Source organism: Sapajus apella, unplaced genomic scaffold, assembly GCF_009761245.1.
Source record: "Sapajus apella isolate SASKATOON/1434 unplaced genomic scaffold, GSC_monkey_1.0 scaffold12, whole genome shotgun sequence".
NCBI lineage: Eukaryota > Metazoa > Chordata > Mammalia > Primates > Cebidae > Sapajus > Sapajus apella.
In genome coordinates, this window is record NW_022436952.1 from 7,740,209 (window position 1) to 7,756,161 (window position 15,953).

The following is a 15,953-nucleotide window of genomic DNA, read 5'->3' on the forward strand; positions in this document are numbered from 1 at the left end:
AAAAAAAAAAAAAAAAAAAAAGAATTCTATAAGGTTTAGTCCAGGGCCCCCTTTCTCCTCACTCTACATTCCTCCTCACTGATCTAACACCCCAGGGTTTCAACGGCACCTCTAAACCTGTGTCTCCCAGAACCATCTCTCCAGTCCCAACCTCTCTTCTGAGCTCTAGGCTTATGAATTCAACAGCCCATGTGATACCTCCATTTAGATTTCTCAAGGCATCTCATAGTCAACAAGTAAAATAAAATCAATGACCTGATTACCCTCAAGCCTGTTTATCTTCCCATTGGTCTCGCTTCTGATGAATCTACCTATTCAGGCAAACCAGAAACCGCTTCATCCTTACTCTGTCTAATTCATCAAGTTCTGCCAAATTTCCTCCCTAAAATCCCTCTCAAATAGATCTACTCTTCTCCAGCTGTGCCACCTCCCTACTTCAAGTTGTCATCTCTTGCCTTCTTCCACCCCCAACCCCAATGCTAATTTTTGCATACTCTAGCCAGAGATCTTATTAAAATGCAGATCTTGTCATCCCCTGCTCCCTAAAGCTCCTCCATGGTTTTCCCACTGCTAGTCTAGTCTAAGTATCTAAATCCTAACGTGACCTACGAAGGTTCTGCCATGGCTGGCTTCCAACTTGCTCTCACACCTCTCCACACTCCAACCACCTGGCCTTCACTGGGCTCCCGGAACATCACACTAAGCTCCCTCCTGCCTCAGGGCTTTATGAATGCAATTTCTCTGTGTGGAATGTGCCTTCCCAAATACCAAGTTGACAGCTCCTCATCCTTCAGCTCTCACTTCAAGAGCTGATTTCTTAGAAAGGGCTTTCTGGATTCCCCAGACAAGACAGTTCCAGGCAGAGAATCTCATGATAACCTACACATTTCCTTCAAGGCATTTACCATGCTTTGACATTATTTGTGGGATTATGAAGAATACTCTCTCCCCATTAGACTCCAATGAGGACAGGGAACAGTTAGTTTTACTGTTGTATCCCTAGAAACTGGAACAGTCCTTGGCACATTGTATATGGAATGTATAAATGAACTATTAGCAAAGAAAACAAAGAGCTGTAAAAACTCTTGGCCAAACCAAGGCAGAGATTCTTAAATACTGGTGGGAGGAGAAGACTCTCAGGATCACCCATTGGCAGGCATGCTGACCACTCCCAAAGCCCTTTTCTTTTTTTAAAAAAGAAAAACTGTTGTTCAGAAATAATGGGGCAGGAAGGATGCAGTATGGATAAAACTCCCTAGAATCACTGAAGATTATGTTGGATAACATGTCAGTCTACTTTTCATTAGTGTTTCCAAAAAAAAATCACTTCCGGCTGGCAGGGTGGCTCAGGCCTGTAATCCTAGCACTTTGGGAGGCCAAGGCGGGCGGATCACGAGGTCAGGAGTTTGAGACCAGCCTGGCCAGCATGGTGAAACCCTGTCTCTACTTAAAATACAAAAAATTAGCTGGGCATGGTGGTGCATGTCTGTAGTCCCAGCTACTCAGAAGGCTGAGGCAGGAGAATCGCTTGAACCTGGGAGGCGGAGGCTGCAGTGTCTCCCGATTGTGCCACTGCACTCCAGCCTGGGTGACACAGCAAGACTGTCTAAAAATAAATAAATAAATAAATAAATAAATTTCAAAAAATGCCATGGGTAACAGATGAGGCACACAAATATCCAGTGATATGCTGGAACTGGTTCACACCCGCTCTCTAGACTAGCTAATCATTAAATTTTCAGGAATTGGAGAGCTGGTCGCTAAACAGCCTTTATTAACTAATCAATTATACTAACATACAATCAGTAAAGGTAGTAATACTGAAAACTTATCTCTTCCTAATTATTTTACATTTTACTACTACCCATGCTCAGCTATGGTGGGCTGTGCGTCTCTTCCCAGCTCTGCTTCAGTGATGTCATTTTAGTGATCCAAAAATCAGCCATGGTGGCAGTGTTCGCACTGTGGGAACCGGTGATGCTGCCGGCCAGGGCTTCCACGTCTGGGAACTGAATGGTGTACCTTTACAGTATAGCACACCAAGAACCAAACCACTGGCCCACGAAAACATCTGAAGGTCTGAAGCAAATGTTTACTAGGAAGATGAATAGGTTAGGAAGTATAGAAACATGTCTTTAAGAAATCCTTCTCAAAATTGTGTAAGGGCTGAAGGCAATTTTTTTCTCAAAGCTATAGTTGTTCTACAAACATGACTTTCATTACAAATATCAGTTACTAAAGTGTCCATCATTTATAGGACAACCTGTACACCATTACTCCTAGACAAAAACAAATGTGTCGACTAGATTGAGATGCAAATTCTGAAGAGTAGGAGAGATCCCTTTCTCTCTCTTTCAAACTTCTGGAAAGAGGAGCTTATTCTCAATCTATGTTTGCTCACCTCCTCGTCAGGCTTGGCTTCTGCCTCCACCATTTGACTGAAACTGCTCAAAGGCAACCCTTGACCTCCTTACTGCTAAATTCGATGGCTTCTTTTCAGTCTTCATTTCTACAGGCTCTCTGGTTTGTTTCTGCCTCCTCCATTAGACTGAGTTAACAGAACAGAAATCATACCTTCCATCCTAGGCTTGGCCTAGTACAATGTCTAGGCCTCCTAGATGCTCAGCAACTGTTTGCTCAGTGGCTGGAAATCTCTGTGACCTTGGGCATGCTGCCCCACTTCCACCGATACCTGTTTTCTCAGACATGAAAAGGTGAACTATGTGGGACCCCTTCTTTTTTTCCTTCAGTTTGTTGAGAATCACCTGTAAGGGTCTTGCAAGGGCTAAAAGTCTCCCTATTTCTTTCTTTCCTTGAGACAGACTCTCACTCTGTTGCCCAGGCTGGAGTACAGTTGCGTGATCTCAGCTCACCTCAACCTCTGCCTCCCAGGTTCAAGCGATTCTCCTTCCTTAGCCTCCTGAGTAGCTGGGACTACAGGTGCATGGCATGACGCCTGGATAATTTTCTTATTTTTAGTAGAGACGGGGTTTCACCATGCTGGCCAGGCTGGTCTCAAACTCCTGACCTTGTCATCTGCCCACCTTGGCCTCCCAAAGTACTAGAATTACAGGCGTGAGCCACCACAACCGGCCAACTCTATTTCAAGTGAGTATTGTAAGTGGATGTGTCCACTTTATTAGCAGGCAAACTCCTGGATTTTCACCTTCTCTTTGGTCCTTGGGTCTAAGCCCCAAAGCTATCCCTTTTGCCTTCTGTTACTTCTTGGCTCAGAGTATGGCTGAGTGACCTTGAGGAAGTTAAATCGCCAAAATCGCCACCTTCCCAAGCTACCCAATTGGAATGAATGGGAGCTGTGCAAGACAAGCCGGCAAATGTTGAGAACTCCTGTGAGATCTGTAAACTGCAGGTACTGGAGCTCCATCCCCATACTTGAGCTCTGCATATTTCATCTTCATAACATTTCTCCCCTGGAGTTGATCCCCTTCAACTCCTTAATCATTTCGGTTGCTTGCACCGAATTCCCTCAAGTCTAAAATTCTTTTTTTCCCTGGAGTTGCAGAAATCAGGACGAAACAGTATTCCAGAAGCCACTTTCTACTCCAGCACTATAGGATTTAGAGAGGGGGAGGGATCATCTTGCTAATGGCTCAGTGACATAAAGATCCCATCAGTCAACAACATTCAAGTTCCTGTTCTCATCTGGAGGTCAAAAGTCCCAGTTCTCCCAGCTCATTATCGCAAATACTGATCGTCCTACATTTGCCTTCTTGCTCACTGTCTCCATGAGGTGTCCACCTATTGGGTCAAAGGCCCCAACATGGAAGGGTCATCTCCGAAATTGAAAGGGGGAAAACGCATTCACCTTGCACATACACGTACATAAAGAGCAGTTCAACTATACTCACCTGAATGTTAGATTAGTCAGCAAGCCATTAGAAATGAATCTAAATGATGTAGGGCAGAGTTCAGTGACAAGTCATGAGATAAAGGAAACACACAGGGCTCAGGCTGATTACAAAGATAATTAGTTATGGAAAATAAGGTTGGGCTCCAGCCAAGAATTTGTCTTTGACAAAGATAAACCAAAGGCTTTGATACAGTCATTTTGGGGGGGATTTAGTTGTTCTTTTATAGGAGTTGAAGAGCAAGAACAAAGCGATAGTCAGTTTCAAAGTGCAGCTCAACTCCCCCTGTTTGTTGTTCTGCTCATAAACATACAAGCTGTTTCCTTTCATCTGCACAGGCTCATACAATATGGAGATCCCACAATAGATTTACACCAGATTTAAAACTGAATGCGCAGAGCCGCGGTCAAGCCAGAGATCTTCTGGCCTAAGAAAGATCTCAATGTCCCTGGCTAGAATTTTAAAAAAAGACAATCTCTACAAGACCTAAAAGGCTTTAACAGTGAAAAGAAAAAGAGGAGCATCTCTTACCTGAATTGTTAAAACCCACAAAGGTGTTTGAGATGTCTAGTAACAATGCAAAGAGCTTTAATCTTTACATAGGAAATGGGAAAAATCTTCCATAGGTAACCAGATATATGGGGGAAGCTGACAACACAGGGGAAGGGGAGATCCAGATACTCTATTTGGACCTGAAGCTGCAACTCCAATGGTTCTGTGAAACTACTTGCCTGAAATACTGTTTTGATAAATAAGCCATATCCTTGTGGAATTGAAATCTCCAACTGTTTCACTGGCACGGACATCTCTGCAGTGACAGCACATGCCCCAGATTGTGGATTTAACTTGAATTAAATTTCAGATGTGGGGGAGCTAAGGGAGGGGGATGGTGGCAGTGGGAGGTTTATGAACAGTATGCTGGGGCTCTGATGTTGTCATAACCAGATGGCTTCAACTGTATCATTTAAAACAAAAACAAACATGTCCAGAAAGAATGAAATAATGACAGAAGCATCGAGTAGCTTTCTTTACCTGTACCTGAAATCCCAACAGTTTTGTACCCACAGTAAAGTCCAAGTTGGAAATTCCATAAATATTGAAGATCCCAGAAGAGACCTTCATCCTGACAGAAGCTAGGTGCCAGGACTGCTATCCTCCTGAGGACATAGTCCCTGAACTCACCAGCCCTCCAACCCACAGCTGTCCGTGAATGAAGACGAAGGCAAATCTGAAGCCTGGTTTGTCCTTCTGGAACCTCTGAAGAACAGGCCAGCAGAGGCACCTTTCCAGAGCTTTGTTCTTGCTATTCCCACAGGAAGGAAGCTTCACTTTGAGTTTTGTACCTAAACATTTCAGAAATGGAACTTCCTCCAGTTAATTACATAATTTTCAGGATACTCCATTAGAAGATCCGGCATTCAACAGTTGTGTGATCTTAGGCATGTCCCTTCTCTGGGTTTCTGCTTCTCTCATCTACACAGGGGGAAGATGCTGTGTTTCACCTGTCCTACCAAGTTCATCAAGTTGTTGTGGAGTTCAGATGAAATACTGTATATAAATGTAGTGGGAAAAACCTAAGTTGATATGGGTAGAGGAGACTTTGAGTCCAACTGGATCGTTGGACTTGTGTGCTGATCTGGAAAGCTAGGAACGAGGAGGCACAGGCCAGCAGCCAACAGCCAGCACACAGAACGGGTATTTCCTCACACGGGATGCTTCCCAGGGGAAGCCGGGAAGTGCAATGGAGTGGTTTCCAATAAACGAATCCTGCCTTTGATTATATTAGTAACTGATCATATTTATCCATTCTAGAGGTAGTAAGAGAAATCAAAGTTGGAAAATTTAAAAAGTCTAAGGTCCATTGATGGAAAATGGAAGGAAAGAGGTTGAGGTTCCATGAAAGGTAAAAAATACATACATTGGCCAAACGGTTATGCATTCTTCAGTATATCCCACTGACCTAACAGAGCCACAAAAAAGGCAGACAGGGAGCCCAGAATATTCTTCTGAGCTCAGATATTATCTTTTCTCGAAACACATCAAGTCAATGACAGAACCAGTCAGAGACAGTAATTTCCCTTTATTTAATCTCCACATTTATGTCCCCTGGATCTTTTTATATTTGGTTAGGAGAAGGGAGATGGGGATTAGGTCTTAAAACATACAGCGTACAGAAAAGCCCACTACCATTACTTGCCTTGGCAGAGGTAGGGGCCTGATCCCTCATCAGGATATGGACTGTGAGATGCTCAGGGAGGACAAGAGACTGGCAGACGCTGATAGCTCACAAAGAAAACTTGAGATTACGGAGTCTCAACAAATCCCTGCGGCTCATTAGACATTTCAAACACAATCTCTGCAAGCTGAAAACTAGGACTTCAAAATCCCTTAAGCAAGGGATTCCGACCCAAGAGACAAGGCAGGTGAGTGAAACAAAAGACCAGAGATACCACACGGTACAAAATAGTAATTATTTATATTTTCAAAAAGAAAAAAATTAACATTTGGAAGTTTTCCCCTGGAGGAAGAGGGGCTAGTCAGAAGGAACAGAACTGGCTCCTATGCAGGCGGCAAGTCAGGTACAAACAGCTGAGCAATCTGGGCTGGGATTTTATCACACAGCATTTTTAATTAATAAAATTTCCTTCTCTCTTCTCTTCTTTCGTTCTGTTTTTGTGTTTTTTGTTTTTGTTTTTTAGAAAAAGGGACGGGGGAGAAGAAATAAAATCAGAGAAAAATGCCAAAAAACATTTTCCACAATATCTAAAAACAGATACCCATAGTTCTTGTCAAGACAGTATGAATTCTGGATGAATTATTTTTTCCAGTTTTCAACACCAATAAAGATTTTTGCAAAAGCCACCACATCAGAACACTCATCTTCCAGATCAAATAACCTTCCCCTTTCGCCTTCACTTGTCATTTTTCATAAAAGCATGAAAGGATGTATTCTGCTCTTGCAAACAGTAAGTGCTAACAACAAGAGAGCTGTTCTGGTACTCGTATGGTGGTGAGGAGTTTTCACAAATATCCAAGCTTTAGCACAGCTGAAAGGACTAAAATTTGTTTCTCTCAATATAAATACTACCGGAATCCACAAACTGATTTTTGAGAAATTCTGCAAAAATCTTTTCTTCTTTCCTTTTCCCTTCTGTTAAAACTCAATGTCCTTTCTTTTTTTTTCCTTTTTGCTCCAGGCACCTGACGATTTGTTCTCCTCAGTCAGATGCAGACAGGTTGCTCCGAAGTACCACCGCTGGGATGTCCTCGGGCCAGCACCTAAACTGAATCCCCACAGTATCAAACTCGGCCAGGCCAAAGAGAACACAGTGACGCAGCAACAGGGTTTTCATTAGGTTGAATAGCCCCGAGTCCTGGGCCCTTCCCTCCCCCCGTTTCCCCCAAGTTATTTAGTGCTGTTTTAAAAGTCTGGGGCCACAATGCAGTCTCTTCCCCTCACAACAGAGTAAAAGCTCCACAGATTGCGCTGTCTACCTGGTGGTCAGTGGCAGCAACAGTGGCTGCTGCTTCTGGAAAATAAACGGAGTCTTACAACAGGCAGGATCTTAGGATTGCTTCAGGCGTTTGCGTGGGGGTCCCAGAAAAGGGCACTGTGCTGAAGCCAGAGAGCGGTATGCCTCAGCCACCAAGTGGGGATGTGACACCACCATTGACTTCCACCCAGAGGTCTCCAAGACATCCGAAGCATGACTAGGAGAAATGTGGAGAAATGGGTTACCAAAGGGAGTGAGCAACGGATGAATTCAACAGCCACCTAGATAGCCTAATGTACGAGCGTTAGGTATAAAGGGTGTGAATGCAGGAAACAGACAGAACACTTAATATGCATGAGAATTTGCTTGTTAGACAATGCACAGACTGGTGACTTGCCCGTGGCTGTTGCTGTCTGAAAACCAGGACTTTGAGGCACTGTATTCTCAAAAACAAAAAGCGGAATGTTCCCCAGGCCCTCAACACATCCAATGTTCCTTATATTCACCAGTCATGCCAATCATAAAGAAGGATCCTGGGTTCCCTCGGCCAGACAGCCCCGAGCTTCTGCCTGGCTTTGCCACTCACCAGCCTTTAACCACAGGGCAGATCAGACACCGGGGCCTACTTGATTATCAAAAAAGAGGGGAGGATAACCGTACTTCATTCAACGGTTAATATCTCAAAAGCACCAAGCGAGTGTCCAGCACACAGGAAGCACTCAAAGGAACTCACACTGATGGGCCTCTCCCCCGCCTCTTCTGCCTCACTTGATAACTCCATAGAAAATAATTCTACAACTAGACCTAGAGGATATTATTCCCTGACTGGGAATTTTCTACGTTGAATACTGTTCACTCATCCACCTGAAATGTCTCAGACCTGTCTTGCTCCAGACTGCTGTTGTGAGGGCTTTTCTTCTTTGGGTTTTTTCGAGCCTTTGCTCTCTCCATCGGGCAAGGGAGTAGAACATGTTGTAACTACACCTCATCTCGGCCCCTTCACATTATTTCAGAGAGTGGTATTGCCAGGTCATTTGTCACTTAGATGAAGGAACAGACCTAGTGCAATGAACATTTCTTTCTCAAAACAGTGTTATGAAAGCAGCTACTGATGATCCTTTCTCTTTTCCTCATTCTACAACCAAACATGAGATACATTTTACCAACTCATAAACATACCTCTATCCTCCTAGAAATCTACATGTCTTTTATTAAGCCACTGAGTGTGAAGTAAAGATACTATGTTTGAGGCACACAGCTTTTTCAGGCCGGCAAGTTATGTTCATCAATTCGATTCACTATGAGGAAGTAAAACACTTTACTCACCAATAGGATTCAACCTATGAAAGTAAAACCATTTTCCATACGGTCAATTGAAGGAAAAGATGAAAGCTCTATACTTAACTTCCAAAAGGTTAATGAAGCTACTTGCCTGCTTTACCCACTAATTCAAAGTCTTTCTCATTTCTTCAGCTATCCAACTATTCTGAAAGAAGAACTTTGAAGATGCCAACTCACTAGTTGATGAAATCCACTGCCTGAGTTTTCAACTGATCTGCGCTGTGGAGGTCAGCCAGGATGAGAATTTCTGCAGCATTCTCCACGGACAGGTTACTGCAGAGGGCATCCTCACACATGACCTTTAAACGCTCCAGGGCATACTGTAAAACACAAGCACTGCTGTCGTCAGAGCAGCAATAGCTCTGGGCTGACCACTACTGAAGCTGTTTTTTTTTAAGCCATACCATCATATTAACTAGATACTTGAGCAGAACTGCACAGACCATGAAAAGCTACTACTGCAATGATAAATCATAACCATATTCTGAAGGTTAGATGTTTAAGCTTGAAATGTAAACAGCTAAGATAACTTGGAAAGCTGCCATTAGAGTTCTAAAATCTACCTATTAGAGAAATGGCAACTACAGGGTAGACCTACATCCTGAAGTTTACTCTCCTCCTGACTGTGATGAAAGTCTTTCTTAAATCTTCACCACTTAGGATTACAGTGAGGCGTTAGTCTGCTTCAAGTCAACAGAGACATTACTGCAGTCCCCTTATTTACAGCCAGAAGAGGGCGAAGCACAATCCTTTCCACTTAAGCATTGTCACTACCCCAGCAGGATATCCCAACTGGCCCATCAGGCTGTGAAAGGAGCCCAGTGGTGACTTTTACCAGCATCTCTGCCACTAGTTGTTCCTGAACGAGGGTCAACTAAAGGCCTCCTTTTAAATAGAAAAGGATAAACAGTCTTATTTTATTGGGGTTGAGGTTAAGCTTCTCAGGGTAAAAGGACAAAGTGCAGAGACCCTAAATCCAGTTTCCGTTTAAAAACTCCTATTTTCTAAGTAAAAGGCATAAATGTTCTTGAAATGGAAAGCCTAGGTTAATGCTGGGCACGCACATCTGATCTACTTGATTGGTTCTGATACAACTCTACTACTTGTTCTCTAATATGAAATTATAAACTTACTAGGAACTTCAGGGACAGGAAACGGAAAGGAAATACAAAGAGGCACAAAATAAAATGTCGTTAATCAGTTCACAGGAAAACAGTTTGCTCTGAAGCTATGTACAATCTCCTTACAGGCCCCAGCTTGAAGGCCCCAGAACTCAATGACACAATGCCCCTTCAGGGTGAATCATGGCAATCAAACCAGGACAATTTCATTGTTATGAATTCTGGGCGAGGAGCATATCTGCTGGCACTGTGATCTCCTGCAGCAAAAGAGAGGTTTTATTGGTTTTGGTGCAGCTTTAATTTTTTACATTTGAGGACCTGGAAAACAGTTTCCATGGAAAACAGGAATGACATTAGATAAGCAAGAAATGAAGTTGCTGTTTTGTTTTAAAAGGCTGGAGAAAAAAGGTTTAGTAAATGTTCAGTCTTTATACAGTGCTGGCCAGACGTTTCCTCTTTATCCTTTCTCAATACATTCTTTTAAAAGGACTCTTACTGTGAATAGCTGTGATCCCTGCTGCATAATTAGACAAAAGTAGCCATTCTTGTCCCTTGGGGATAAAGTTTTTTCTTAATTATGCTTCTGAAAAACCTGCCTAATGGCAGTACTTACCCAAGAGATGGAAATTGTGTCTCCCAGGCCTGGCCGACGTGTTTTGTTTTGTTTTTGGTCTAATTACACATGTCCCCAGGAGACTGGAAAAGCTCAGAAGAAGCTGTTTCAGCCTCTTGGGTAAATTCTAGATGTTTAGATCATTCCATGAAAGATTTCTTATCTGTTTTCCTAAAACTCACAAAGAGGTGTAAAGGTAAAAATGTTTTCAAATAGGTTTGGAGGAAAAACTGTCTAGTGGGAAAATCTGAATGGAATTTGAAAATGCACCCTTCAATTACTTCTCATTCATAAATTTAAAGCACTGCTGTGATTCAACAGCTTTATCTTTTAAAGCCACAAGTTAACACATTGTGCTGAAACGCTACCCTTGAAATGGCAGTTTAGGCTGATCACCATGCCCTGTGTACTTACAGCAGGTTATCAGTAGGTTCTCTGGCTAAGGAGCAAAAATGAAAACTCAGGGACACAGCAGAAGTTTAATCTTGGCTCTGTGGATATACAACTCTGAGCCTTAGTATTTCTGTCTAAAAAGTGGGCCTTGCAATACTTATCCTTATGGAATCTAGATGATGAGAGGATAAGCACCTGATGTGTATAAGCACAAGTGACCACTTCATTAAAAATCAGAACAAAGATCAGGCAGAATCATATTAACTTTATAAAAGGCAGGTATTGGGTTGTGTCTTCTACTTTCCCAGAGCTTGCAGTGAATATTTTCTGTCTCCATTAAAAGCAAGTTTCCCCTGGTCAGAATTGAGGTAGACTTAAAGGGTATGGAATTTTCACACTGCTTAATTGTACTCGTAAAGTTTTGAAAGGTGACAAGAAGGATATGGTTAATATTCCAATCTTCTTCATTGGGAACACTGATTGCGTTTACTTGCCCCATCTTCTACATACACTCCAAAAAGCCGATCAATGAAAAGCTCCACTATAAACACAGGCACTTTTCTCTGTCCTCAGGCACAAAAGGACATAGGAGACTACCCCATAAGGAAATCCTGGAAGGCTGTTGTGTCCTTAGACCAGAGCCCACTTTTCCCTCCAATGGGTATTGCAGCATCATGGCAGGAAGAGGGGGTGCTCTCAGCTGAGAACCTTCTTTCTCACAGGGTCTACTGCTGGCAGGATCTGTGCCCTTTTCCCACCCTCATGCCAACTGCACTTGTCCCCCAGCACAGGAAAAGCTCCAAGGGGTAAATACCAATTCTTTTGCCCTTCCCCACAGGTCATGTTTCCACAGACCGCAGGGCCTAGAAGGGCAGAACACTGATCTCTCACTCTGCTGTACCTATACAATGAAAGTCAGTTTCCCAACGTGTTTTGGGGACCACTAATCTTGCAGGTGATCCTTGAGAAACAGGATTGCAGGGTTCAAACTAAATTGGAGAAATGCTGTCTATCATAATTCCTGTTAGAAAATTCACAGTACACATTAACATGCTACAGATGCTGAGAAATCCTGCAGTTAAATAGTAACTATTTGACTTGGTTAAACTCAGTATTTTTCATAAGACCAACCTAGTATCTGTTGATATTTCACCTTATTTTGGGATTACAGGCTGGATGTACCACGCACCCAGCACCACTGTGCCCAGCCTGTTTTTTCTTGTTTCTTTTTTCTTCCTTTTTTGGAGACAAAGTCTTGTTCTGTTGCCCAGGCTGGAGAGCAGTGGCACAATCTCAGCTCACTGCAACCTCCGCCACCCGAGTTCAAGCTATTCTCTTGCCTCAGCCTCCCGAGTAGCTGGGACTACAAGCATGCGCCATCACACCTGGCTAATTTTTGTATTTTTTTTAGAAAAGATGGGGTTGTGCCATGTTGCCCAGGCTGGTCTCAAACTCCTGAGCTTAGGTAATCTGCCTGCCTCAGCCTCCCAAACTGGTGGGATTATAGCCATGAGCCACTGCGCCCGGCCCCTTCTTTTTTCTCAAATATTTTTGATCTGAGGTTGGTTGAGTCCACACAGATACAAAGGGCTATTTTACTGATAAAGTTTAAATACGTTAATAAACTCAAAACCATTTTATAAATTACAAAGCACAATCCAAATGTTAGTATTATTTGAATGTTTACTATCGCTGTGGTTAAATTTGAGATGGAAAAAAGAGGAGAGGTAAATGTCAAACTTACCCATCTTTCCCATAGTTAGGTGACCATATAGTTTACTATTCAAAGCAGGACACTTTTGAGAATAAAAAGTGTGCTATTAATACTTGTGTTGGAATAGTATGTGTAAACCAGGACTGTCCTGGCCAAACCAGGATGTATGCTCATTTTACCTATGATGCAACGTAGAAGCCCATTCATGAAACTCAAGAAGTCACAATAACTCCTGGTCCTGACTATTTTTCTATTCTTATCTTACCTTGTCAGCAGCTGCCAGCAAATCATCAGCCATTTTGTCGAGGTTTGGAGCCTTCCCCGTGTAAATGAAGCACATCATTTCCTTAAAAACTTCAGGCTCCACATCATTGATTTCAACCCGATTCTATGCCAGGAAAATTGAAAATGAGAAACATTCCAACAGAACAAAAATCCCTAAACTAAACTATTTTCATGATTGTAAGCTCTGGTGAGGAGAGAACCTCGTATCATTTAAAATCTAACATTAATGGGAAATTTCTTTGTCCGGCTTGATTATAATAGCCTTTTCTCCCATCGCACATTCCATCTCTGTCTTCTCAAACACAACAGCAAAACAACTCTTTAATTCTTTCACCTTTTCCTCAATTTTCTGAGTGAAAACGTATGTCTAAATACCCTCACCCAAAACTGTGTGGATGACCAGCCTCACTGAATAAGTCAATCTGCTTTAGCTATCCACCTTTCTCTGCTCTCAGAAGGAGTCTGTTTAGGGACTGGTATTCCATTTTAGTAACACAGTAAGAAAATAATAATTAGGAAAATAAATCTGCAGCTAAAGTGGGAAATCATCTGACTCTAGATACCTGGCTAAACAGACGTGTCTTCAGACATGTCTTCATCCTGTTACATACCTTTTTGCTCTCTTCCATTTCATGTTCAAACATGGCACTAAAAACCGGAGAACGAGCTACAAAGAGAAAGAGAAACAAACAGATAAGGCTATCACAGTGAAATCTCCTGGTTTTTGCCAGTCATGAGGAAGAGATCATTTTCTTTCCTATCCTACTGCTATATAGGAAAGGTCTCAGCGTCAACTTTTATCAGAATTATAAAATTCCTTTCTTTATATAACAATAAGTAACTAATTATAATACATAAAGGAAAATAAGAAACCACTACTTCCAAAATAATTTATCAGTTCTACTCCAACCATTCATATTTCAAGGAAATTGCTTAAGTTATCTATGTTGGATGACAATGCTGTGTTCTCTGTACGGATTTGGGGTTCAAATGGAAGGTCCCTTATGATCAAGCAGGGTGTACTAATACCTGTGCTTTTGTTGGAATAGACACCACACTTTCTGCACCTCCAGGGACCGCACAGGAAGGAGGTCAAGAACTGGGCTCAATGGCATCCACTAACCAGATGGAGCACATGCTCACCTATGACAAGCTGTCTGTTTTTCTAAACTATGCATTCCTAACACAGATGATACTGCCCCAAAGAGGTGGCGGGCGGGAACCTTAGATATTGTAATGATTTGTGTCCCTTTAAAGCACAACCCTACCTCATAGAATCTTCTTAGTATTTTATTTCTCTCATCAGGGAGAATTTAAATTTAGTTTTTCTCCTTAGGGGTGGGGATAATGAAGGCTGAAAAACAGTGCTCCAACTCATCCTTATTCTAGTCCAATGAACACCATGAAAAATAAATAAATAATCTCAACCACCAAAAGTAATAAAATGGCTAAGAACTCAAATTTTTTCATGTTGTCAAATAAATCAGGGGTTTTGGTCAAAGCTGAGATCCAACCATTACCTAAGAGTGAAGGAATGGACAGAAGAATATAGAGTAGAAGAGCTCTAAGCTACCAGGGAACTGGAGCTTTTGGCCTATAGTTTATGTCAGAAAGGGCTAATTTTAGCTCTGCCATTTCTCTTTTTTTCTTTTTTTTTTTTTTTTAATTTTTTTGAGACGGAGTTGCCAGGCTGGAGTGGAGTGCAGTGGCACAATCTTGGCCCACTGCAACCTCTGCCTCCTGGGTTCAAGTGATTCTCCTACCTCAGCCTCCCGAGTAGCTGGGCTTACAGGTGTCCACCACTATGCCCGGCTAATTTTTTGTATTTTTGGTAGAGACGGGGTTTCACCATGTTGGCCAGGCTGGTCTCAAACTTCTGACCTCAGATGATCCAATTGTCTTGGCCTCCCAAAGTGCTGGGATTACAGGCATAAGCCACGGCACCCGGTTTTTTGTTTTTTTTTTTTTTTTTGAGACAGAGTTTCAATCTTGTTTCTCAGGCTGGAGTGCAAGGGTGTGATCTCAACTCACTGCAACCTCCACTTCCTGGGTTCAAGCAATTTTCCTGCCTCAGCCTCTGGAGGAGCTGGAATTACAGGCATGTGCCACCATGCCCAACCCATTTTTGTATTTTTAATAGACAGGGTTTCACCATGTTGGCCAAGCTGGTCTGGAACTCTTGACCTCAAGTGATGGGCCCACCTCGACCTCCCAAAGTGCTGGGATTATAGGTGTGAGCCACTGCACCTGGCCTAGCCCTACCATTTCCTAACCACATATTCTTGTGCAAATCATTTAATCCTCTGAACCTCGGTATTTTAATTTATGCCAAAATGATATGAATCCTCATTGCTCTTATCAGAAGGGTTATAGACTATAGAGTACTACATAAATATATTTCAGAAATTTAAGACTAAAGGCCTGGTACTTTTCATAAAGAAGCAAGGGTCCAAAGCAGCTAGGTCTTGAGGGTCCTCAGTACACAGGCAGCAGCTGATGCAATGGGAATAAATGAAACCACTGAGGAAGAAGTGGAATCAAAACAGAACTGAAGCAGATCCTTAGGGCTCACCAATGTATAAAGGGATGGAAAAAGCAGAAATGAGAAGACCACACATTAGAAGCAACCAGAGAACCAGGAGAGAGGAGTCGTAGTATATGAACTAAAGTCCTTCAAATTTGGGAACTAGTAGATCACATAATTTTGAAAAACTGCTTTCACAGCCCAGAGGTGAACTGAGGACAAGTGAGAGTAAAGAAGTAGAAAGTGAATATGCTAACTCAAGAAACTCAGCTTTAGGGAAAAGAGAGAGAATAACTAGAGGGAGAAGCTTAGAGCCTGTTTACAGGCTGAAGGTGAAGAGGCAGTAACAGAAAGACAGCTAGTGAAGAGACCAGATAGCAAGGGTATAACCAGTGGAGTAAGGTTTCTACGAAGGCAAGATGGGATATGAAACAGAGCAGAAGTAGAAAATAGTCTGTTTTTCCACAAGGAAGAACACCTGCACTGAGAATGCAGGTGAGGTGAGAGGCAGGAGTTGAGGGAGTTCATACAAAAGGGCCTCCTTTTCTCTTGGAGGAAGTAGGCAAGGTCATCTTTTAGGAGTTTGGAAGAAAGAGTGG

General features: G+C 42.4%; 1 protein-coding gene across 6 annotated transcripts in view; it reads right to left on the minus strand.

Moving 5' to 3' along the window:
• Positions 1-5,931: 5,931 nt before the first annotated feature.
• Positions 5,932-15,953, minus strand: part of SPOP (speckle type BTB/POZ protein) — a 79,062-nt gene continuing 69,040 nt past the window's right edge. For 5 of the 6 annotated variants that reach the window (XM_032279942.1, XM_032279946.1, XM_032279945.1 and 2 more), the window contains exons 7-10: positions 13,442-13,497; positions 12,811-12,933; positions 8,882-9,024; positions 6,327-7,580 (exon numbers count right to left, since the gene is read on the minus strand). In XM_032279942.1, coding sequence (XP_032135833.1) covers positions 7,436-7,580; positions 8,882-9,024; positions 12,811-12,933; positions 13,442-13,497 — 467 coding nt within the window. In that variant the 3' untranslated portion in view covers positions 6,327-7,435. Of the gene's footprint in view, positions 7,581-8,881; positions 9,025-12,810; positions 12,934-13,441; positions 13,498-15,953 lie in introns of all 6 variants that reach the window. The other variant, XM_032279941.1, reaches the window with a different exon arrangement.